Here is a 25,438-nt window from a genome sequence, read left to right on the forward strand (position 1 = left end):
TTTTTCCTTTGTGCTTTGTTACACTTCACAACAATTCAGGCATATATAATTATTTCATTAAACTGCATTTAGTTTAGTTACTACTTTTAAGATTCATTCCAGTTTGTAATAAAATAAAATAGAACCAATGAAGAAATTAATAATGAAAAGAAATGTGTCAAAAACTCCACAGGATAAATTCACAGGCTGCCAAGCTGCATTGACAGTAATTAGAAACCCCTCCCTTTATCAGTACACAGGTTAATACATTGATGATATAATTGCTCATATTCTGGAAATTCTGCAGAATGAGAGCTTTCAGTAATTTAGGTGTATTTTGAAGCTAATTCTTGTGTACTTTTGGTTTTAAATCAGGTCTTTAACTTGTTATGGAATATTTTTAAAGCGTGGTTTTGTTATTTTTACTTAAATTCAAGCTTTGAGTGCTTCTCCACCCTGGAAACAGACTTTTGGGTTGCTGTTATGCCTCTTAACTAACATCAGGCTGAGTATGTAAGTTTATTTTTGTATATCACCTGTGGTTTCATGAAATCCATCTGCATCAAAAGCAATAGTATAATATAAAAAACAATATGAGCATACAGCTGTTTTAAGTGTCTCGTTTCACATCACATTGTCTCGGTACTGTGCGGTTAAGTAAAGCTGGCAGATTGGGAACACCCATCAGTCTGACGCCGAGCAATCATCATTTAAACAATCAGGTAGCTATCTGTGATCATTTAAATACGACGAGGTTAAAGAACCTAGACAACGACTTACGCTGCTCCACAACAATCATTCAACACAATCATGTTCTCAGGAGATTAGAGCTGTAATTTTGATTATTTACAAAATGCTTCATGCGCTGTTGACAGTGATCAAACTTCTGACAGAGCAAACAAAGAGGAAGAACGTTCCCAAGGATCTCCTGTACGTCGGTGCATATTTAATTACTGCTGCTGCAGTCAGATGGACTTAAATGATGTTTTGTGTCGCATCCAGGAGTGTAATTATCTTTTATTGTTGCCTCAAGCGCTAATGTGCATTTGTGCAGTGGCTTGAGAAGGTTTTTCTCTTAACATTCTCATGACTAGTTGGTTTGTGTGATTTCAACTTGCCCATATTTGAACATTTAATTCAGATTATCCTGCAGACTTGCATGTTACTTTGCATAATCAGAAAGCTATTTACCTGAAATAAAGTCAATAAATTAATGAATGCTGCAGAATAATGACTGATAAAGTCTCATTTATCAAAGAGCTGTGTGTTCATATTATTATATTTAAGCACGCAGGCCACATAAGCTTCATATTAAATTAGAGAAACACAATAAACGCTCTTTAAATTAGATGTAAAGTGGATTAAGACTTCATGTCTGTTCAGTTGTAAAAACCTGCTCTGTAGTCGCTCCCTAGTGGTGACCTTAGGGAAGTATTATATTCCCTTTTCTCTCTTTGGTTTCCAAAGGTCACTCTGTCGAGCTCCCTCTCTCACCCAACAACAAGTTAACCCACAGACTTTTGTTTTATCTGTTTGTGCGCGTCATCGTGCAACATGAGACCAGCTGTCTTTGACTTTGTTGGCTGTTTCAAAATTTAGGTACCTCAGGGCCTCTAGATGGCATCAATGCCTCTGTTCAGGTTACACTGTCTGATGAATAAAGTCCATGTGGAAATACCAGTTTAGACACTTAATGAGGAAAAGAATTAAACAGAAGTTTGGGCACTGTTTGTGTTAAGTTAATGTTAATGACGGATTTTAGTAGGTTTTGTTCAGATGTCTTGAGTCAAAACAACAAAATACACAAGAATGCACATTTGTAATGGTTAGCCAACACTTTAAAGGTCAAAAACATATGCAGTGTGCATTCTCCACCCTCTTTAACAACTATATCCCAAAGATCTTCCACTTGTCAAAGCATTTAGGTTATTTCCCACTCATATAAAATTGCCCAACTCTGTAATTTCAAAGACTGAAGCTTTGGGTATTTTGTAAAATGTTGCTTATCATATTTAAAGTCCGACAAGATAGAACATGCAAATCAGTAACCGAAGCGCTCTGCTGGTTCTCATGCTCAGGCCTATATTAGCCCAACCCTTCCTTCCCCTCTTCCCTCCCTCCCGTCCCTTGCCAAACAGGATCTGTAGGATCTTACAGAGTCATTTTCTCAGGAGACAGGAATGTCAGAACACAAGGCCTGCTGCCTGCTCCAACATGCATCCAACATTCCCCCAACTTACAGGAAAAAAGCCCCGAACGTGTTGCTCATACATCCATTTAATTTCCACTTAGTGTGTGGCAACGACTGAAAGTGTAAAACGCTGTGTGTGCACCGGACGTGCTGCAGACACACACTGACTCACAACTCAAATTAGGTTGTCTGGTGCACCACCCTGTCCAGTTTTTACAGGGTGTACGTGCACTCGAACTTTAAAGGTGTTTTAGCCATTGTTTGCGTCTCCTCCTGAAGAACAAGTTTTCATTTGTAGGTTAACACATTTGTCGGATACTTTTGGAAACAACAAACACACAAAACCTTGATACCGAATGATTTTTGATATTTTTATTTCTCAAAGTCTTTTTGAAAGTCTTTGTTTGTGTACAGCTTATAAGCACAATATCATACAGCAGACAGGCAAGTCATTCAGACTATAAGGAACCCAGAATATAAATATAATACAATAAAACGGTGTCATTCAGACTGCGTTAAAAGAACGACATCAAAGAAATGTAAAGGATTACTGATGATTTTTCATCATCCCTCGTCACCATCTACAGAACCTCGGGTATTCTGATGCTATCCACAAGCAGAGGAGAGAAATGTAACAAAACAAGGACGTCCCGACTCGTGCTACATCCGTCTGCGTCAGCGTGTCTTAAACCTGGACGGTCCAGAGTGACATCACTCCTGCGTCAGTTAGCTCGCCCTCTCAATACTAGCGCTGGCGTTTCCTTTGCTCCACAAGCAGAGCTGCACGCAGTGAAATGTTAAAGTCCGCTATCTTCCCATACGATCTGCTTTAATTGACAGACCAGTGGCTGGAGGTGGGCGATGAGCTGCTGATGGACTCTTTGTAAGTGGGGGAGTGAGTGACGCTGGGGCTGCTGGGAGGTGTGGAGGAGCAGGAGGAGGACTTGGTCTTAATCTGCTGCCACTTGTCTCCCAGAGCTTTGGCAAAGTGGTCGTCGACGGAGACGCTGATGGAGAGCTGCTGGGAGCGAGCCGCGTTCTGGTAGTTCACGCCGAGGCTCCTCTGGAAGTGCTCCTCGACCACGTGGTCATAGTTGGATTTGGAAATCACTGCAAAGGAAAGGATTAAACATCAGATACACACCTCAGTGAGTCAGTAAAAGTGAGTGGATGGGTGCATTGTGATGCGAGCGTGACGGGCAGGGAGTGACCGTCTGCTGGATTAAACCATTCACTGACCTGATGAGGAGCTTCTTTGGAGCTCAGGCCTGCAGGAGGGGTTTCTGGATGAGGAGACGCAAGTGATCACAGAGGGACGCATCTGAAAAACAACACATAAAAGAGTCAGGTCATTCATTATGTTAAAATACACCAAAAAGCGATTTTATTTCTACATTTATATCACGAAAACCAAACTTATTGTTTTTTTCCAGCCCACAAACTGTCTAAAATCCCTTGAACCTCACTCCGCACTTCATCCCTTATAATAAAAGAAGTAGCACAAAGTTCAATCATAAAGACTTAATGATTCAAAAAGTGATTGAACAGGTTGGGTTTGCCCATGGAAAAACTGCTCCCTCCCAGTGTGGCAGCACATGCGGGTCAGAGACAGAAACAGTCTGTTTGGTCTTGTTGATGGCATTCCTCCCTCCATTGCTCACATTTTCTCCCTGAATCCGGCTGGATTGCATAGCTCGGACAAGCTTAGGCCTGTTTACACTCTGACTACAGATGGGAGATGTATCACTGCTGTGGGTAGCCTGCGGCTACACTACAGAGACTACAAAGGGGCATACAGTACTGACAGCTATGAGACCCCAAACATCTTTGGTGTTTTACCTGGATTTGAGTGTTCGCAGAGCTTTTCGCCTTCTCCTCTGAGCTCTCGGGGTCTTTTCTTGGTTTCTTGATGAGGGCGAGGGGTTCGTCCATGACAGGTGCGTAGTACACATGGGTGGGCAGAGGACTGGTAGGGCTGGGGGTTGGACTCCAGGTGGATGTGGGGCTCTGAGGCCTGTTGAACACGACCGGTGCTGGTGCATGTGAAGGTGCTGCTCTTTGGGTCACTTTACCACTGCTTCTGCTCAGCACCCGCTCTCGCCTGAAACATCAGACAACATCATCAGTATCAGAATCTTTTTTTATTAATCCTTTTTAATGTTGGATCACTCAATCAACCAGTGCCACCAACCTCTCCTCCAGGGTCAGGCCTCTGTCGTGGCTGCGCTTGCGTTTGACTGGATACACAGTCGGGGCTCGAGCGCGGTCGTTTGAGATGTGTCTGTATCTGTCCTCGCTTCTGAGGTGGGGCTGACCTGGAAAACACAATCAAGGGGAAGTATTAGAAGAAAAGACGTTGAAAGTTGCAACAATGTCGCAAGTTTATGGCTCTATGGCTCATCCAATCCAGGAAGACGGTTCAGTCATTTACTGGCATTGATGATTTTACTACATTGGTAGTAGTTTGTGTCACACTGGGATGACTCACTCTTGTTTTGATCTGTGACATCGACCTGCATGACTGCTATTCGTGGGAAAGCGTTTTTTTTTTTTTTTTGGCCACCGTTAATTGTAAACTCCGTTAACTGGTAGAACTCGATCTACCTGATGAGTGAGGTTACAACACGACACAGCTGATTCAATGTTAACGGTAAACGTTGTTTTTCTGCATGATGTTTGGCATTCAGCCCCGTCACCCAGCCAGGAGCACACCGTCAACAGGTTTTTGTTATGGACGGGTGACACACATCAGGCAGCTCTGTGAACTTTGAGGACCCTTGGTTTGAGGCGGCACCCGCTTGTGAGAGGTCCATTGAGGAGAGCGCACTCTGAGTTTTTGCAATACACAAGTTGAAACACATCAATGAAATGCTGATGATGTCAGAGCTGTGCTTAATAAGAGAAAGCAACTGTATATTCAGGCTGCAAGTTAAACATAAAGAGGGTATTTAAGAAGGCCATCACTTGGGTGTCGCACATCAGTCATCTCACGTGTCCACAGTCAAAACACAAAGCATTGTTTGAAACTGTAATTATAATATGACCCATTGTTTCACTGTATTCCTAGTGAGCACTTGATAATCCACACTGATGGGAGCTCCTTTAACTGTATTCAAATGTATCATTCACTATCTTAAAGCAGTCTCTCCTACTATCATTCAAATCAGACCGTGAGCTGATGGTCTGTTTTGACCTGGAAGACAATTAAAGTTGTTCACAGTGTCTTCACACCCTGAGTGCTCACCCCATCCTAGTCTCAAACACCTGTGAGCTACACCTTCACACAGTGAGTGCCTTTGTGGAGGGGAGGAGTGGGAAGAGGAGGGGGGGGGGGGGGGGGGGGGGGGCAGGTATAACCACACCTATGCTGATTTTCTAATGCCTCGGGCATGGGTATTTCTTCCTTATTATCAGCAGGAATACGCAGCCTGACCTTGTGTTTTCTTACGTCTGATGGTTTTTATGGATGTGGAAAAGTAACACGGAAAAGTTCTGAGCACAATTTACAGACTTGTAGTTTAATTTTAAGGATAGATAGGAAGATTTTAGAAGCCAATGAGCTTTAATAGGACGACTTTTATTCTTTATAATTAATCAATTACCTGTGTGGAATTAGCTTGACTTATATCTACGACAAAAAAGCTTCACATGTTTCCCAAAGTATATTTAAAGCTGAACACTCCAGTTTATCATCCATGTGACTGTCATAACATCTTTTGGTTCTTCACATTTTATACTGATATACATAAATAGTCAAAGACTAGAGATAAACACACTGTCAACAACAATATTATAATGTTCTGACATGAAATTTAATTAAATTTAAAGCAACAGCAGAGATTTAATTCTACTGATGAAGGTAACACAAGTCTTCACTTTCATCATGCGACATGAGGCGTTCAAGTAAAAACCGAAAAATCAAGCTTACCTTCCAAAATGTACACCTTGAAGCCGCTGCTCATCCGAGTGATGTAGTGGAAATTAGCTACAGCCATGCCTCCTTCTCTTGTCTTTGTCTGAGTGAACACACAGAAGAACACCTCGGCTGCAGGAGCGTTCACACACAATGAGCCTCAGTGATAGACTGTATTGGAAAAGTAATGAGATGCTGTGTCTGAGCTCAGCCAGGTAAAGGATCAGGTGAGTGCAGATAGGTGCAGTGACTTCCCTGTGACTCATTCCCTGCGTGCAGATTGGCTGGCTTCTCGGCCAATCAGAAGACCTCATTCGGTCAGCGTTGTTGTTGTCCTACAGGTAGAATGAGCTCACAGGTAGGTGTCTGAAAGGTAGAAAGTGGAGTTGCTTAATGTCAAAGTACCACAGATCCCACACTTGTTATAGAGAGTTTTTACAGCTATGTGGTCCTAAATCTTCTTTATTTTCCGCCTTGAGGCAACTTAAGTGTGTCTTTTGTTTCCCTCCATGATCCAGCACCTGTCCCCCTCCCCTCCTCTCCCCCTCCCCTCCCTCCCACTTAATCTGCAATCTCACCAAACTGCATTTTTTCGAGCTCTTAGCCCACCGGAGCTCCAGTCATTCCACTGACCTGCCCGTACACGCACGCAGCTGCACTGTGAGCCTGCCTCACCAGTAATCCAAAGGCTTTTGTTGATGGCCAGACAAAGAGTCTTAAGTCCTGGAAATGCTGCTGCCATGAGAACATTCTCACCCGAGCGTACAGAGGAGCTCGGACACAGGTAGAAAGTCCCAGGAGGACACTAACTGAGAAACTGTGTGGTGTTTGTACAGCAGAAAAAAGAGTGTCATTGATAAAAAAATCAATCATTTTTTATCATATGGTGTTTGTACATTAAGGCATTAAAAATACACTAAAACATTATTCCAGTATTGGCTGAAGTGTAAGCTTGTTTCAATCCATTTAATACTGGATGTTCGTTCAGTATAAAAGCAGCTGCCAAACAAGACTAAATTATGGGAAGTAGCTGCACACTTGAAGGTCTTCCTGTAAATACATGCATGAAAAGTGTTATGAGGAGATTAATATAAGCTCAACACTGCCACCCTAAGTTTTACACTGCAATCGCATGCCATCAAAACCTCCACTGCAGAACTGCCTATGCATATAAAACAGTTAGAAATACCAAATTGCTGTTCTAACTGTGTAGTTATCCTGAGACACCGGTACCATGCAGTGTTAATATCTCATATTGTAAATATGGGATCAAGATGTGTGTGGTCTGAATGTGCAAACATGTTTTTCCGCTTGTGTAGCTTCATTGATCATCACATCTGCGCCTCACACAGCCAAGAAGACAAGAAAATAGATTTATAGCAGCAATACATTAGTGGTTTGAATATCCATCATCAGCTCCAGTCATGTTTTAAAACATATAAAATGCTCTGCTTGAAATAATAAATTGTGTCTGATATGAGCAAAATACATTTAATTACCTTGTAAAAATACTCCCAAGGCATCTCCTCCTCTTCCTCAATAAAAACTCAGAATCTGCTTAGGCCCTGCCCACTACGCACATTTCAAACTGTCCCCTCCGTCGTGAAAACAAAACACGTCTCTGCCATCGTTTAGTGGCAACTTGTTGAAACTTAGCTAGCTTGAAATGTAGTAATTAGTAGTAGTAACGTTAACATTAGTCATCAGTAGTGAGTTTACAAAAAAGGACGTTTATGGTTACAGCTGGGTCATGCATCACCAAAGTGGTTACAATAGGTTACACATAATGATATGCATAGCGTCACCCCGTCCATTAACGGGATTGGCTCCTTAGGTTTGTGACGTCTCAAACCTGCCAATCTGAGAACGTGTTGTTCAGCCTGTCCTTGGTACACTGCAGTTTAAAAGCAGACAGGCCCAGCCATGGAGATGACTGATGTTGTCCCTGATATGTCTTGTAGCACATGTGGAGATGTGAAATACTACTCTAATCTGTCCAAACCAGCCCTTGACACATTATACAAGGCAATGAGATACTTAAGAGATTTGAACTCCTGGAGTCGATTGTCTCAGCAGAAGGCTAAAGTATTTAAGTATTTATGTAACATCAGTATTCAGCTAATGATTTATAGTCTATAAAATATTTATTAGCATACAACTGTGACCTTTTCTTCCCCAATGAAACTACCAGGCAATAACAACACTAGGCCACATATTGATATCGCTAATCACATAGTTAACATTGATAATAATTGTGATGTTTTGATTTGCTGCACTATGAGATGGATGTTCCCACCAACTGCAGTCTCACCTATGATGTGGTGATAAAAGAAAAAACATGTTGCTGACATGGCAGAAATTTTGGACTTAAATTAAAAGGTGCAGGGTTAAAAAAATCTATCTATCTATCAATCAATCAATCAATCAATCAATTAATCAATTAATCAATTAATCAATCAATCAATCAATCAATCAATCAGTAATTCACTTGTTTACTCCTGCAGAAAAAGCCATTTAACGTCTCTATTCTGCACAAATCCTAACCTAACAAACATGCAAATTGGAGCAAACGTATTTTTGTACACTGCCTGACAATCATCATGTTATATAAACTGCAGCATTGTAATATATGTATTGTTGCCATTTTTTCTTAGCATAAAACAGGCTATTTATTAGAAAAGTAGAGTTAAACCGATCTCAACCAGGAAATAGTAAAGTTTGTCAGCTGACAATGCATTTATTAATGTTAATCTCTGTCCGTTTTAACATTCATTATCCAGCTCACACTGCAGTTTCCACAGAGGCCTGGGACTGTCTGACTCCCCAGGGCTCTGTAATGATCACTCTCTCTGGGTGTCACCAACAGATGGCGCATCACTTACAAATCAGTATTGACTGTGCTGGAAATAAAAAGTCACACCCTGAGCCAGCTAAAGCCAAACAGTGAGGGCGCTCATTCTGCTTTATTGAACTCACCAGGGTGCAGTATCACATCAACAACGTGCACCCCGTGGAGTCAGCAGCAGGCTCGTGTCTGACAGAGAGCGACGCCCTGTCACCCTGCTCTCATCAGCACCAGCATCAGATCCTGCACCGAGCTGCGTCAAGTCAGACACACTCAGGCTGAACCATACCGGAAGTTGGACACATAATCCCTTTAATAGCTTAAAAACCTTACACGATACTTCAGTTATTTTTTTAACACTTCAATTTAGAGATTTTACATTGTTTACTCATCCAAAAGAGGCCTACTGAACTTCTGATTTGTTTAGCTAATAAACAAAAAACGGAGGTAGCATTTAATCCTCACATTTCAAAAGCTGTATCCAGCTGTTTTTTATATTTAAACTTGAGAAAGGACATACATTTTTAATTCATATATACACAGATTTCCCGTAGACTAACTCAACCATGTGTCTGACGAAACTATTTTGAAATCGCCCCTTAAAGACAGCAACTAAACCTGACAAACGATATAACAGCAACAATGACCAAAACAGAACTAAACTGTTAACCCAGTGGGTATGGTAATAAACACCTTTCCACTGAATTTAATGAGTTGTAATTATAATACAGTATTTTTAGTTATACATGAATTTATAATTATTGTTTATTTTTTGTCCTCTTGCAATTAGCCCTATGCTAAATATATCATAGGCTAAGAATTAAAAAAAAATCGTCAATATCTAACTTTTTGTTTTATTTTGAAAGCAAAATCCGGAAGTGCTCTTCCGCACACTACCTGACTTGTCTGTGGTCCAGGCTCTCAGGCTCCTCTCCCTCAGGATGACTGGGAGTGACGCAGGGCAGACGGAAAAAAAAACTGGGGCTTGAGGGGAAGGACATGAGACGGCGGTGATGCAGGAGGGACTGTAGCTTTGATTTCACAGGTTCAAGCCCGATGCACGGCCTGCCCGCGTGCACAGAGGACATGAGAGTCACATATGTGTAGAGTTTCCTGAGAGAGAGAGAAAAACAATAATTAGCCGTCATCGCCTCAGCTGTGGGGCGGATCAGTTAAGGATACACTCCCAGGTAGGTTGTTTTGACAGTTATAGAGATCAGTGGTTGTTTTGATAGGTGAGTTTATTCATCATATCCGGTTTAAATGAGATAATATGAGAACATAATTATTTCATTTGAGGAAATCTATTTTATATTTTATCTAGGGTGTTTTTTCCAGCTAGGATGGTTTGCTTTAACGCTACCTTAGCTTATTACTTAAGCTAATCAGTCACGATTCTTTACTACTGCTAATTAGATATTAAAATTCTCCTCCTAATTGATAACATGGGACTTGTCTGTCTTTAGGAAACATTGATCCTGCATCTGCTCATGGAAAAGTAGCCTAGTCATCCCATTTTCCTCCTGAACACCAAGTTGTAAGTCGCATCCAGTTGGAGCTAATTCGGACACCCCTCATTTTACTAAGTCTCCATCATGAACTACCTGCGTCGACGACTCTCGGACAGCAATTTCATGTCCAACCTGCCCAATGGCTACATGACGGATCTCCAACGCCCCGACCCGCCGCAGCAGAGCCCCGCAGTGTCGCCCGTGCCGGCGGAGAGGCGCCAGTCCACCAGCCAGCCGCAGCCTGCGGGAGGTGGAGGCTCCGGCTTCTTCTCCTCCATCTCCAACGCTGTCAAACAGACCACAGCTGCTGCGGCTGCGACCTTATCCGAGGCAGCTGACCGAGCAGGAGTCTCCAGCAGCGCCAAGAACCTCCTGGTTATCGACGACCAGCAGACCGACTGGTAAGGGCAGTGCGCAGTGCCAGCTCCGTGCATCGTCTAGACTGAAATGTGTGCCAGACTGTGGGCTGCAGTGGCCTAATATCTAGAAGGTCATATGATTCACTCAGTGCTGTGAGGTATATCACGTGCAGCAGCCTGCTGGCGTCTTGCTCAGACCAGAAACACCGTGCAGATGTGTTCTTTGCGCTGACAGTGCCATGGCAAAAGCGCAACAGACTGCAGGCAGAGAAGCCATTTTCATTACACGATCAGCTGTTGCTTGTGTCGAAATATTCTGCCAAAGAAATGCTCGAAAGCATACCAGTGTGCTGGCTGCTGCCATGATGATGCAGGCGTTTTCAGATGGAGTGCATGTGAGGACAATGCACAGGGAAAATGTATGCACCAGGAGGTTTAGCCTGAGCCTCTTCAGCAGTGCACATTAAGCGTGCTTATTGGAGCTTTGCGCTCAAGTCAGAGGTGATAAAAGACTGCACTCTTGTATCAAGATGACACCCTAGGCGATAATAAACTCAGCAGTGTGTGTACCCTTCTATATCACAGCACAGACTCCAAGTGGTTCTCCCCACTGTCACAGCAGAGACAATAAATACAGGCCCACGCATGTAAAGGGACCAGTATTTATGTTCAATTCTTATTTCCCTGTGTCCCAGGTTGGAAAGAAATGTTGGTTACTTCGGATTTACCTATTTGTTTATGTTGCATGGGTCCTTCTAAGGGGCACAGACCTCCTAAACCTGATGCATTATGATACTGTAATAACCGTATGCAGCATGCTATCGCTAATATATCACCAGGTCTGCATGAAGTGGCATTATGTTCCATAGATGTCAGGTTATATTTGACATCATAGTTTCTTACAGCCAAGAATATAGTGTTGAAATGTTCTGTGAATGCTGGAGAAAATCTTTTGTGTCTGGATTCAAATAACAAATGGATTGAAATCCTCCTTTCACACGCAGGGTGAAGGTCTTCAGGGGAAGAAAGGTCCACGGCGAATATGACATCAAAGTCGAACAGGTAGGTTTTACATTTTCTTTATTCTGTGTTCATCTTCACTTTCCACCAGGAGGACAGAGGAGCTGTGGAATAAATAAGGAGCAAAGGCTGGACTCGTTAAAAGAATCCAGCCCAGACTGTGAGCTTCATTTGTAGGGCTGTAACAGCAGACGTTTAATTAATGGATAGCACAGTCTCTGATCTATTTATGTCGAGACTTGGTGAAATGGAAACGCACCCCCGTCCATGCTAAATGCCTTCACTGAAATCCTATTTTCCGAGGCAGGGTCTCTTGTAGGTCACTTGGTGAGTCTTAAATCTTATGTGTCCACTTGTATTATAGGTGAACCGACCAATGACAGACCGGTTACAAACATACAAATCATTTATTTTTCATGTAATAAGAGACGACTCATTCAGTACGATGTGGGCTATAGCTGTGTTCAAAGACAGGCCTTACAGAGGTAATGCCCCCAGGGTCCAGTTGCTAATGAGTGAGTATTGACAGAAGAAGGGCTGCACTCATTCATCTTCTTGACTTCTTGGCAGTAAGATTAATATTTTGGTTGGCAGATGCATCCACAAAGTCTTTCTGATTAGCAACACTCCAACAAAATCCATCCATCCATCCATTATCCATACAGCTTATCCTGGTCAGGGTCGCAGGGGGGCTGGAGCCGATACTAGCTGTCATTGGGTGAGAGGCGGGGTTACTGGACTGATCGCCGGTCAATCACAGGGCTGACACACAGAGACAGACAACCTTTTACGCTCACATTCACACCTATGGGCAGTTTTAGAGTCACCAATGAAACTTGAGAGCATGTTTGGACTCTTGGAGGAGGCCAGAGTAACCGTAGAGAACCCACACATGCACAGGCAGAACATGCAAACTCCAGGACCAGGAACCTTCTAACTGTGAGGCGACAGCACTAACCACTGCACCACAGTGCAGCCGCTCCAACAATGACTGACCAATAATAATGAATCATTTGTAAATAGTAATGTGTATCATTAAAAGAATATTTATCGATACAGTAGGTGCTTTTCGATCAAAGGTACCAGGAACTTTTAGTTCAAGGAACCTCTCTTCAAGGTACTAAATGGTTCCTGTTTCCATAGTGGCCTTAAGTCCTGGGACGATTATGCAAATCAGCCAATGATGTATGGAGTAGCGATAAAAGTAACTGCACTACACCGCCAGTCCAGTAGGTGGCAGTAAGAAGAAGATGAAGGCCACACAACAAAGATGACACCATAAAAAGTGACGAACGGGCCGGTATCATCATTTGTGTTAGCCTGTTAGCATGGAGGAGATTCAACTTGTGCTGTTTTTGATCGTGCTTTATTGCACTGATAACAGCTGATTGATGACGATGGTAACAGTGAGCTTGCAGCTGCAGTCTTTTAAACATGGCGGGTGAAATAAAATGCTGCGAGTACTCGACCAATCAGAAACGATCAGCACTGCAGGCCCCGCCCTGAAAGTTTCTGGACCTGTGGAAAATACTACCCCCCAAGCAATCATAAATCAATAACCCCAGAACTAAATTAAGACCCTGGTTCCTGCTATCGAAACACACAGAGTTCCTCAAAAGGTTCCTTGTTCTTGGGGAAAGTTCCTGCTGTTGAAAAGCACCTATTGTGTGACAGCTTGGTTAGGCTCCAGCCCCCGTGTGAGCCTGAACAGGATAAGCGGTATAGATAATGGATGGATGGATCGTGTGACAGCGGCAGTTTATTCCACGTGCCACCCAACAGTATTTTAAGGAGAGCATGAAAGTTTAAAAATCTTTTTCCCTGCCTGAGGTGTTTTCCTTTCCGACTATTTTTGTCCCTCTTCTTCACGTTGTGCTAGCGTTTCCATTATTTCCCCTGTGACTCCTTAAAAAAGAAGAACACTTCAGTCCACCATGTCATAATTATACCCTGTTCAACCTGGCTGATGCAGCAGGTGTAGTTCTTCGAATGTCCTCCTGTTGATCGCAGTATTTTACACCATGTTTGTTGGAGATTAAACAGCATTTTCTTTTTAGGCTGAATTCTCTGAGATCAACCTGGTGGCCAACGCAACCGGCTCCTACAATGTGGACATTGATGCGATCAGGAATGGGCATAAGGTTACTAAGTAAGCACAGTTTGATGCTCCACACGACAGCTCAGTTTGCCTTGCAATGCAGTTTAATATTTTGCTAATGCCCTCTGTTTCAGGTCCTTTAGGCCCGACTTTGTGCTGATCCGACAGCACGCCTTCAGCATGGACAAGAATGGAGACCACAGGAACATGGTGATCGGACTGCAGTATGCTGGACTACCAAGTGTTAACTCTTTGCACTCGGTCTACAATTTCTGTGACAAACCCTGGGTGGTAAGTGTTATTTGATTAGTACATTTGTTTTTGCATGTTGAAAAAAAAGACTAACCTATATCCTAGTTATAAAAGCTCCATCATAGACATTTGTGTCTGTTCTAGTTTGCTCAAATGACTAGAGTCTTCAAGCAACTGGGCCCGGAGGAGTTCCCACTGATTGAACAGGTTTACTATCCAAACCACAAGGAAATGGTGAGTCTTTGCCATCTGCTGTCCTCCTCTCTCTCCTCCCCCTTTTCCACTTGTGCTGATGGGTATGACTCGATGCTAACAAGCCTTAAAGAGACACACACACGCGCACACACACAGAGACAGGCAGGCCGTCCTTCTGCACGGGTCACATTTTAGGAAGGTCATTCACTTCCTTGTCAATACTCCATCTCGTGTAACAGCTGAGGCCAAGATAATTATCTGGGGAGTGTCTTTTTTATTTATTCTGGGTGAAGGCAGAGTTTTTGAATATAAGTCAGTGTCAGTACAGCTGAACTGAGACTGTCGTACAGGGCAGACATCTCCGCCCCTGCAGTGACAGGCTGACAGTACTGGGCTCGCTTTCAAGCCATCAATATGTATCAGATATTCCTGCAGAAATGGAGGAGAGGTGCTATGTGTCTCTCCTGTTCGATTAGAATGTAATATAAATCGCGATAATTATTCGAGTATGACAAAGAGAAATGTAAATATGTGATAATGCTCTTGTTACAGATTACCTCCCCTCGGTTCCCTGTAGTGGTGAAGATGGGCCACGCTCACTCAGGAATGGGAAAGGTAGGATTCTACTCATTTTAATGTGAACACAACTGTTCTGGAAGCCTTATATATCAGTGTATTTATATTCTGACCTTTGCTACCTCAGGTGAAAGTGGACAATCAGTATGATTTTCAAGATATTGCCAGTGTTGTGGCACTGACCAAGACTTATGCCACATCTGAGCCCTTCATTGATGCAAAGTATGACGTCCGCATCCAGAAGATTGGGGACAATTACAAAGCTTACATGTGAGTAAAATTAGGATGTGGATACATGTGTAATGTTGGAGCAAATTAAATAGCTAAAGTTATAATCTCAAAGATCTCAGTTTTGTTCTCTTTGGCGGCACCTATGGGGATAAACGGTAATTGCGGAAGCACACTTCCCAGATATCCAGACAGTGTTGCATGTGTGACGTCCACGGTTGGCTCCGGTTGTAACTCTTGATTTTCCTTGCTGACGGTCGCTTTCCTTTTCAGATGTTTGCCTTCATCTGAGCGTCCAATTAAAAACCAAAATTTTCTTTTTCTTTGGATTTTCACTTATTCTTGAGGTTGTATCTGTCGTCATGGATCTTTTCGTTGTTTGTTCAGCCATAGTAGATTACTGTTTACTCGCAACACTTGCAGAGACCGGAAAAGCAGCCGCTTAGCTCCGCCTACCCTCTCTGGCAGACCAACCACAGTCACCATAGACACCCAATCCATATTACTGCAAATGCAAAGGCTTTCATCAGTGGGCCATAGGCTCAATCACCATTGTGTTACCTCGTTCGGCAATAGATAGCGACTTCACAGACATTTCTTTAAATGAAAATCTTCCTGATAATTACTTTAAACTTGGAAATAAAACTGAATTTCTTATCAACAGGAGGACATCGATTTCTGGTAACTGGAAAACCAACACTGGCTCGTCGATGCTTGAGCAGGTGGCCATGTCAGACAAGTAAGAGCTCAAAAATGCAAATGAGTTGGGATTGTAAATCCTGTGATGAGTCAGTGTACTATATTAACTCTTTTTAACACTTCAACTCAGGTACAGAATGTGGGTGGACTCTTGTGCTGACATCTTTGGAGGGTTGGATATCTGTGCTGTGGAGGCTCTACATGGTAAAGATGGCAAGGACTACATTATAGAGGTACTTGAGGGCACTGTAATGAGAATGACGAGGGGATATTTGTCTGTGATCATTAGTGACAGCCATTAAATCTATCATCCTCTTGATTTTTAGGTTGATGACTGTTCCATGCCACTGATTGGGGACCAGCAGGATGAGGATCGTGTTCAGATTGCAGAGCTGGTTGTTTTCAAGATGAGCCAGAGTGTTCCTCTCACTTCAAGCCCCTCCACAGTCCGTGCCACAGCAGGACAGCCAGTACAGGTGAACACACCACTAACAATCCCTCGCTTTATTTGCCTTCCTCTTTTTGGTAAGGTTCAAGTAAGGTTTCAGTTTCATCTTACTTTAAAAGAAAATGTGCGGATGAAGCTAAAAAAATAGTAACAGTACGCCTTAAACTTCTATAAAGATAATAGAAGGGCTGCAGCAGCATCAGATGTACACTGTACTGTTTATATTGCATATGGTTACAGACTTGATCTTCATAAACAGGAAATAAGTAAATACAAAGTAAAACACATACACGTACAGGTGTAAGTGATGGCCATCCATGCAAGGCTTAGATATATACTTATAAATAAGTGTAGCATATCAGCTTGAGTGTAGAATTTGTGTTATTTGGTTGACTTTTTAATGTACGTAATATTAGTATATTTTTTTAAATGAGCAAAATAAATACTGATTGTATTGAAAATCTAAAAGTACAGCTTTTGATGGTATTGATTCAGAGGATAGAAACAGGTCGGACACAAACGTTTTTAGCATGCTAGCTCTGTGTGTAGCCATCAAAATTTGGGGTAATGTATAAAAAGGTGCTTATAGCCGACTGAATCCATACTTAGCATCTAAGTCTTATAACATTTTGCATACAGATCGAGTGAGCTGACACATATTTCTTATGTACCAGAAAGTGAGCTTACTTAAATGTTTCAGAAGTGTATGTCAGGCTGACAATGGGTATATACCATTGAGTGTCATCAGCATAGAGGTTGATTTAAGTCATATTTAAGGATAAGTATGGAAGGCCTAGTGGACATGTATCCATACATTTTATCTACTCCTTTTTCCCCTAATAACAAGTTCTTTCTGGTCGTTTTCTTGAGATCTCAACTTATATTTCTCGTTATCTCGGGAAAACAAAGCTGGTTTTCTTGTGATAACGGGATCATTTTCCGGCGATCTAGAAAACAAAACAACAGGCTGGTCACTGTGATATTACAGAGCAGGACATGCCATGCTGCCATATTCCACACTAATGAGGGGAGGCAAGTCTGTTTCTACGTTTGTTTTGTGCTTTTGCAGCTCTGGGGATTCGAGTTATGATCCTCTGACGTTACGGTGGTGCAGCGTTGTTATCTCGAGATAACGTGATAAATAAGTCGAGATCTCGAGAAAACAACCAGAAATATCACGTTATCACGGGTAAACATAATAAATAAAATGTATTGATGCATTTCCACTAAGGGCTTCTGTAGATAAGAAAACACTGGAACAAACATTAATCCCTGGGGCACTCTAGACCAAGTAGTTAAAAGATCTGACATGGTCTCATTGCAAATGTCGAACAACTCATTGCAGAATGTTTTTCTGATCAAAATAAAATAAATATTACAGCAACTTGATTTAATTATTTTAGCTCATTAGCTATTTTTCTCTTTCTTGTTAGATAAATATTTACTCTCTGCCCTTTTCAATCCTCTGTGTTTTGCAGAAAGCGTTGTCTCCTCAGCCTGTCTCACAGCCCAGAGTACCACAGGCTCAACAGCGCCCCTCGCCTCAGGGTAAGAAGTCAAAGGTTAAAATGATATGTTTTATTTTTTTTATTGAGAAATAATTTTTATGTTCTTTCCAAGTCTCTGCAACATAAATGTATGTGATTGCACCTTCAAATTTCTCCTGTAGGTGGTCCTCAGCAGAGTCCCCCATCTCAGCGTCCTCAGCCACAAGGCCAACCTCCTGCACAGGCCCAGCAGTCTGCCCCAACCCCTGCTAGTGATCCCAGCGCTAAGGCTAACCAAGGACCTGCAGCCCAGCCACGGCCATCAGGTCAGGGAGCTTCTCAAGGCCAGAGACCTGCTTCTGGTCAGGGCTCTCCCCAGCGTAGCCAAGGAGGTTCACCTCAAACTCAGCGGCAACAGTCCCTCCCTCAGCAGAAATCTGCAGGAGGCCCAAAACCTCCAGCAGGCCAGCAGAGGCCTGCCCAGCCCCCTCGGCAGCAGTCACAGGGGGGACAGCCGCAGAGGGCTGGCCAGCAAGGTCGAGCGACCACCCAGCAGCCCCGACCTGCTGCTCAAGGCCAAGGGGGGCCAGGTGGGCGCCCCCCACTGCAGCAAAAGCCTCAGCCCCCACAGAAGCCCAGTCAGGACAACCCGGCTATGGGCGGGTCTCCACAATTAAAGTAAGTATCTGCACATGATAAATGATTCAGGATCAGTTTCCTTTCATTTTTCATGACGTGAATCTCACAGGAGATCTGTACAGAAGATCCTCCCTTACTTTTATGCCTGCATTTAAATGTGCATGCCACATAAGAGACCTATTCATGCTCTTTATCGACAAATGATCCACCTGAATGTGCATGATTTATTGAATCCCAGATTTTCAGTCCTTCAGCAGCGGTTTCACAAGACATTTCAGATCGTCTTGAGAAAATGTGAAACAAGCGGAGTTTGGCTTGTGGCTTTCATACCCATAATAAATCTACTAAATCTGTCACAATACATACTCTAGGACAGAGGTGACCAAGTTTAATCTTACTTTTAAATCTGTTCTTTCTCTCAGCAAGTATGAGCCCAAAATGTTAAATGTATAATGATAAAGCTATACTTTAACAACTTACATAAACATAACATGTGTTAACTTGTTTAAAGACTTGAAGCTACCATTTGAAACCATGAACTCATTAGGAAATAACTGACCACTAGAAAGAATGCAGGTTTAAGACACTTGAGCATTAGCCTTACTATTCAGACCCAATGACTATATAAAGATGGACTAGGCGTCTCCATCTGCTGTCATTGTATGAAATTGAAGGCAAAATAGCCCCTGTGATAGGCGCTTCTTTTCACTTGCGATGGTGACGTCATTTGGAGCCAGAGCTGCGCAGTAGAGATCGGCGGGTGGAGCCACTGTAGCCACTTGCGCTAACAAAAACACACACATAACTTACCAACAAAAACCAGCAAAGATCCCGCACGTCGGCTTGTTTAACAGCAGAACAGCTTCTTGTGTTGGTATGAGGTTAACGTTAACACGTATGGAAACTTCAATGACCGTAGTTTTTAGGGAGCTGTCATGTTGTCCATGTTTTTAAACAGTCTATGCTCAGACCCCAAAGCTATGTCCACCCAATTATACAATTTATGAGCTCAATTTAAAAACACAGCATTTACCACTAGTGAAAACTAGAATGTATTTCGGTTTAGAAGCTATCAAAGCTGCACGAGTTCTTCTGTGTTTGTTGATCGCTTTAGAGGTTCAGTCAGAGGCAATCGCTGCAAATTAAATGTGAATGATAGCTTCTCGCTTTGGGGTCAATACATGCTCGCCTAATGGTTTACATAGACAAGTGACAAGTGACCCTGATTTTAGACTACAGTACTGTAATCAGATTGCAGTATGCTCTCTTGGAATAGAGACACTCATCATCAATCCCCGATAAAAACATGCATCTCTTTACATCCTGAAAAGTCATTCACTATTCACATCATTTCAAAGCTCACCTGAAATGATAAGGTAATACTGAATGACCACAGAGAATGAATGATGAATGCGCTTTTATTTTCTTTTACAAAGCCTTTCCTCTGCAGCCTCTCTCTCTCTCTCTCTCTCTCTATCCAGCCGTGCTCCAGTCTTTTTCATTCCATTGGTTTGCTGCATGAATTTAATAGCCTCTTCCTCTATTGCCATTCTCCTCTCTTTATAGCAAGTCCCAGTCTCTTACCAATACCTTCAACATTCCAGAAACCCCGGCGCCACGAGCCAGCCTTAGCCAGGATGAGGTGAAGGCTGAAACCATACGCAACCTACGCAAATCTTTTGCCAGTCTCTTCTCAGACTGAGACGGTAAAAGCCCCCCTCCCCCCTCCCTCCCACTGAAAGAAAGATGGACAGGAAAACTGAAGGACAGATTCCCCCAACCAACAAGGACCAACAGAACTCCGTCGACAATTCACGTACATTGACCCTGATATGAAAATGTACACACTTGACACCCACTGCCTAAAACGTTGAAATCTTTGAGCAAAAAGTAGAACACACAGTAAATTTAGCCACTAATGTCTGAAACATTCCTTGCTTCGCCTCTAGCTAAATTAAGTCATCTACTCATTGTGTCACACTAAACAAAAAAAGCCAGTATGCATGAGCACACACACAATAAGAAAAAAAACAACACAAAAAACAACACAATCCTGCTCCCACTTGTTTGCTGGTGCCGTAAAGTCATTGTGATCGTTATGTTTGAAGTTTGGTTGGTTTGCTGACCAACCGAATGAATCAAGGGGCTGTACGACAATTATTGAGAAGTGCCGAATCTTAGATTTTTTATTATAAAAAGGGAATTTCAAAATGATATATTTACGGCAAACTTTGTGAAATATTATCTACTGTTGTATTATCTATTTTTGGATAAAGAGCTGCTTACAAAACTGTTATAATAGCCACAAAAGGGCACAATCAACAGCTCTCTCCTGAGGGGCAGCACAACCCATACCCCCTGCATCTTTTTGATATAAATGTTTGATTTCCTTTTATCTAATTAATCTTAAAAATAGGAATTAAAATATTAGGTAGGAAAAAATGACTGCTCTCCCCCCTAAATTGAGCCTCCGCTCCCTTCACAAAAAGCAGAACTACAATCCCCTCCTACTTTTCTGCCCCCTCTGCCCCTAATAATTTTTGTACAGTCCCTAACTCAGCACAGCCGCGCGCACATAGGATGTCCAGTGTTTAGCTAACGCTAGATCCGTCCAAGCTGGTGACCGCTCATGGTGATGTCTTAGCTGCATGTCAACAGGAGGCAATGGTTGCATTTTCCAACCCCTGACATTTGGCGCTTGTAACTGTGTCGTCACACGTAGTTGCATTAGTTTGTAAAGTAAGCTAGTAGGTGTTGTGAGGATGTCGTTGCCGCCACTTTCTTCACGTTTTTAGTCGCACAAGAAGAAAAAAAAAAGCCTGAAAGCTCTCCACCTCGAAAGCATGCCTTACACAGACAAGAGCGTCAGATCAAATGGAGCTGTCTCAGGGATGTCCAATTGATTGTGACACTTGTATGTGGGTGAGGGTCTTCCATTACAGTTTTATTGTGGTTGTTGAATTAATAATGAAGGAAAAGCATGCATTTAAATGAGGTAGAATGTTTTATTTCTTAAGCATTTGCACACAGAGTATATTGAATTATGATACTTGAATAGAGAGACACTGAGAGATGTATGGAGACTATATTATCAGGGTTATTTACTTGACGAAGCAGCACAGAGAGGCTGTTTACACCTGGTATTAACATGCGGTCCGAGTGATCCGATCACAGTTGGTGACCTTAAGTACAGGTGTAAACGCACTGAGATCCACTCACTCAGGCCACATTCAGAGGTGGTCTGGGACGCATATGTCCATATTTATTTCATAGTGTGTACACGCACATGACCTGGGCCACATTAAAGGCATGCTTACTCCCCGTAACCAGGGCAACGATAAGTTGAGGTACAGACCAATTGCTTTTAGCAATCTTGTCTGTTTGAATATTTATCGGCTGTCTCTGGAAACTTATTGCTCCTGTCATTCCAAGCATGTAATGACACAGTTTATGCATTAAATTAGACTTATTTACCTTATTTTCAAGCCCAACTATGATGCATTAAGTACGTCTCCACATGCTTGGAGGAACATTTGCAGGAGATGTGACAGAAACGCAGGGTATCATCATAATGCTGACCTGTGCGTCAATCACATTGATCTTTCTGTCTGTTTATTTCTCTGTTAACGCAGACTCCAGTCTGCGGTAGAGCTCATACACTCACTGATGAACCACAGAACTGTTCATGAGCATCAGGCTTCATGATAAAACAGTTTTATATCAGATCAGTCCGTAATCTCCTGCTCCCTCTCCCTCGCTCGGCCATATGACCTCCCTGTTTATAATGAAGACGATGTGTTCTTTGTGTTTATTTGCACATAGAGCGGGAACGTGAGATCTAATCAAAAGTGGTCACTGGAGACGCGTGTTAATACCAGGTGTGAACAGCCGTACTAAGAGCTGTCCATCTCGAACACATGATACTACCAGGCGTAAACAGGGCCTTAGTGTCCCCACCTTTGGGTACTGTCATTAACAGGTGCAGTACAGCATAGGTAGGGTTGGTTCAGGTAGAGTTAGTGAGCATTTAGATTATTTACAGTTTTATTTAATATTCCCTTTATGAAAAGCAATGTAATGTAAGAACCAGCTTCTGATTTAGTGGATGTACAATAAGTGATTGATTTAAGAGTTAAGTCGTTTGTGAGTGCATTGTGATTTTGCACTAAAGTAAAGCCAACCCAAAGTCTGTATCATGCAGTGCAGCAGCATTTCTGCTTTCATATATTCCTCACGGTTTTCAACATGTTCATTATCCCTGAGAAGAGACTATACAATAAACCATACAGTGTAAAAGAATAGGGATGTCACCTGCGGGACGCACCTCTGCAGTAGATTTAGCACTTCCTGTCATCCCTCCTTCGCGTTGACAACTCTTTCTTTGATCACAACTCTGAAAAACCGGAACGATTCTGTTTCCAGGCACTAAAAATGTCTTCCAGAAGGAGTGCTTTCATTTGAAAGTGGACGTAGTATGGCAATATCACGCTTTTTAGAGAAGACCCAATAGCCAAAAGTCTAAAGGAGCCCTGGTTCCCCTGCAGATCCTCCATGCTGCCTGTGATTATCAGTCTGTCTGTGTAGCCACAGTGACCCCTTGTGCTCAATGGTGCATAAATGTGTGAATGTTGTTCTGTAACTGGTCAAACCAAATAGATGTGCTGTACAGAGCTCTGAGTGATGCAGATTGTCGCCTTTATCCCCTGCTGCTACTTGTGCTTGTTGATATATGTGCATCTCTGCTCTTCTCATTTTTGAAACTTTATTTAAATCTTTTGAACCTGCTTCATTTTTTTTCCTATGAGGCAGGACTATCTGGGGCTTGTACGTTTATGCATTAGTGATTCAGGGCTTCATTTTTACATGTTACAATGACTCAGCGTCGGTACATGACTGTCAGATTTGTCGAGGTGCAGCCGACTGCCAAGAGAATCGGAACGAGCAGCCTTGTGTAAGTGTTGCACTGAGTGTGTAATTTATGAAAATGAGCCATCAAAATTAGCACGGATGGTTAGCTTTGAAAAAAAAAAAAGTCATCCTGTCACTCAGAGGCCGTATTAAGACATACCGGTGGCCATGGCAACTCCTGAGACTGACAGGATGAGCTGCGACAGACGTGCACAGACGTAGTTTTATGTTTTTGATATTCACAGATTTCCTTTGAAAAGTTTACATTATTTATGGTGGATATATTTGACCGTGAATGTACTTTATTTTCTCTGTTAAAGCTCGTTCTATTGTTTTCTAAATGCATCGAATAACTATTGTGAAAGGAGGAAATTCTTTTCATTTAAGTGGAACTGATTGTCTTTCAATGCCTGCCAGATTATCATAAATGTACGTGCAAGAATCAAACAGCGGAGGTTTTTTTTGTTGATCCAAAATAAGAAACTGCATAAAGTAAATCATGGTGGAATATTGAACTAAATGTAAAAAAAAAAATATTTGATGTTATATGCAATGTAGCTATATTATGTGGAAATGAGTATGTTATTGAAACATGCACATGTCTAATAAAGTCTATGACCAACAGTGACCGCTTTGTTTGTGATTGTCGACTGAAAATAGAGACAGCTTTAGTTTTACTTATTCATGGATAAGAATCTGTCCATCCTGGAAGATCGAATATTTTTTGTTGAGATTTTCCTCTTGAAAGTTGATAGTTGAAGGATGTTGAACAGATTTTAAAGCCCATTCATCCATTATCTACATTGCTTATCCCTGTTCATGGGGGCTTGAGCCTATCCCAGCTGTCATTGGGCGAGAGGCGGGGCGAGCGTGGAGAGAACCCACACATGCACGCCTCTCGGGGAGAACAAACTCCAAACTGAAAGGCCCACTTCACCCAAGCCAGGTTTTAAACCAGGAACCTTCTAGCTGTAAGGCAATAGCGCTATCAACTGCACCGCCATGCAGCCATTTTAAAGCCAAAAAAAGCCTCTTTCATAATGATGCCAATCATAAGAAATAGATCTAAATGTAGGTCAGGAAGGTGCAGAAAAGAGTCTTAAATTAAATCTTTAAAATGTGTTTAAAGCAATAAATCAATGACAGATCAAATGCATATCACAAACTGTAACCTCAGCACCCTGTGATCAGCTTAACAGTGCTCTGCACAGTATCTGTAATAGCAGTCTCACTGGTGTGACCACAAGGTGGTGTGTGCCTGCAGTCTGACTAGCACAGACTTCAGTTCTGCACAACATTAATCAGGTTATGTAACTCATTTTACACACTCTAATGATCTGTGTGATTCATCAGGACTATTCATTACATCACTTTACATTCGCTGGGCAAACATTTTCATGCAAAGAAACTTCAAAGGAGCATAAACCTGAAAATGCATCCCTCTTAAATAATTAAATTCTATAAAACAAATATTATATTGGTAATTTTACAGACAGGAGTTTGTTCTTTTAAACCCTATGAGGTCTCATTTTCTTTGTTTCTTCAGAGGCATACATTTTAATTACACAATGCTGAGTCATAATCACACAGAAAGCACAAATACCAATGTGTGCATAATCCTATTAAACAAAACTAATCTGGCACACACTAACAAATGGCTCCCTGCATGCCACTCATCACAGTTCGGCCTATCTTTTCTTCTCAGAAGAACGGCCTAATTCATGGTGTTTGAGGAAAAACACGTATTATACTCGAGTATCTTCTGGGCTTTCATTAGGGCTGCAAATCTGAATGCAGCAGCTGCAGCTGAGGGAGGCTGGTAGTATTATGCACCCTGCAGTCTGAAGAACCACTGTGCTTCATTGGCTTGTTTTTTCTTAACTCAACGAGCTCTACGGCTGAAACAAAAACATTCAAACGGAGATATTTTACTCTCCCTTCATCCAGCTATAAACTGGTGATCCCTGTGTGCATATTGTGGCTGGTTGGTTTCCTGCAGAGAGGACCAGAGCTCAATTTTAATCACCAAATGGATCAATGTCTTTTTCCCTCGAAAGTTTTTATTGCAGACAAAAGTGTCCGGGGCGCAA

General features: G+C 42.2%; 2 protein-coding genes across 3 annotated transcripts; one reads left to right on the forward strand and one right to left on the reverse strand.

Annotated features, from left to right (window-relative positions):
- Nucleotides 1-2,560: 2,560 nt before the first annotated feature.
- Nucleotides 2,561-10,077, reverse strand: vgll4l (vestigial like 4 like). The gene is made up of 6 exons (XM_069682528.1): nucleotides 9,826-10,077; nucleotides 6,099-6,449; nucleotides 4,362-4,485; nucleotides 4,010-4,271; nucleotides 3,410-3,491; nucleotides 2,561-3,280 (listed from the first exon to the last, which is right to left on the reverse strand). The coding sequence occupies exons 2-6, from the start codon at nucleotides 6,163-6,165 to the stop codon at nucleotides 3,000-3,002; spliced, it is 816 nt and encodes a 271-aa protein (XP_069538629.1). The 5' UTR covers nucleotides 6,166-6,449; nucleotides 9,826-10,077; the 3' UTR covers nucleotides 2,561-2,999.
- syn1 (synapsin I) lies at nucleotides 9,865-23,976 on the forward strand. Of its 2 annotated transcripts, none has more exons than XM_069682526.1 (14): nucleotides 9,865-10,118; nucleotides 10,395-10,840; nucleotides 11,803-11,860; nucleotides 13,876-13,967; nucleotides 14,051-14,207; nucleotides 14,313-14,402; nucleotides 14,916-14,978; nucleotides 15,067-15,209; nucleotides 15,832-15,906; nucleotides 15,997-16,099; nucleotides 16,193-16,342; nucleotides 17,793-17,862; nucleotides 17,984-18,479; nucleotides 20,007-23,976. In XM_069682526.1, exons 2-14 carry the CDS (start codon nucleotides 10,524-10,526, stop codon nucleotides 20,140-20,142), a joined length of 1,950 nt encoding a protein of 649 aa, XP_069538627.1. In that variant the 5' UTR covers nucleotides 9,865-10,118; nucleotides 10,395-10,523; the 3' UTR covers nucleotides 20,143-23,976. The 2 variants fall into 2 exon arrangements, with proteins under 2 accessions (XP_069538627.1, XP_069538628.1); XM_069682527.1 differs by having other exon boundaries at nucleotides 20,045-23,976.
- Nucleotides 23,977-25,438: the final 1,462 nt, after the last annotated feature.

The sequence above is a fragment of the Semicossyphus pulcher genome, unplaced genomic scaffold (genome assembly GCF_022749685.1).
Source record: "Semicossyphus pulcher isolate SPU_LCO1_2020_fin unplaced genomic scaffold, fSemPul1.0.p SCAF_6, whole genome shotgun sequence".
Lineage (NCBI taxonomy): Eukaryota > Metazoa > Chordata > Actinopteri > Labriformes > Labridae > Semicossyphus > Semicossyphus pulcher.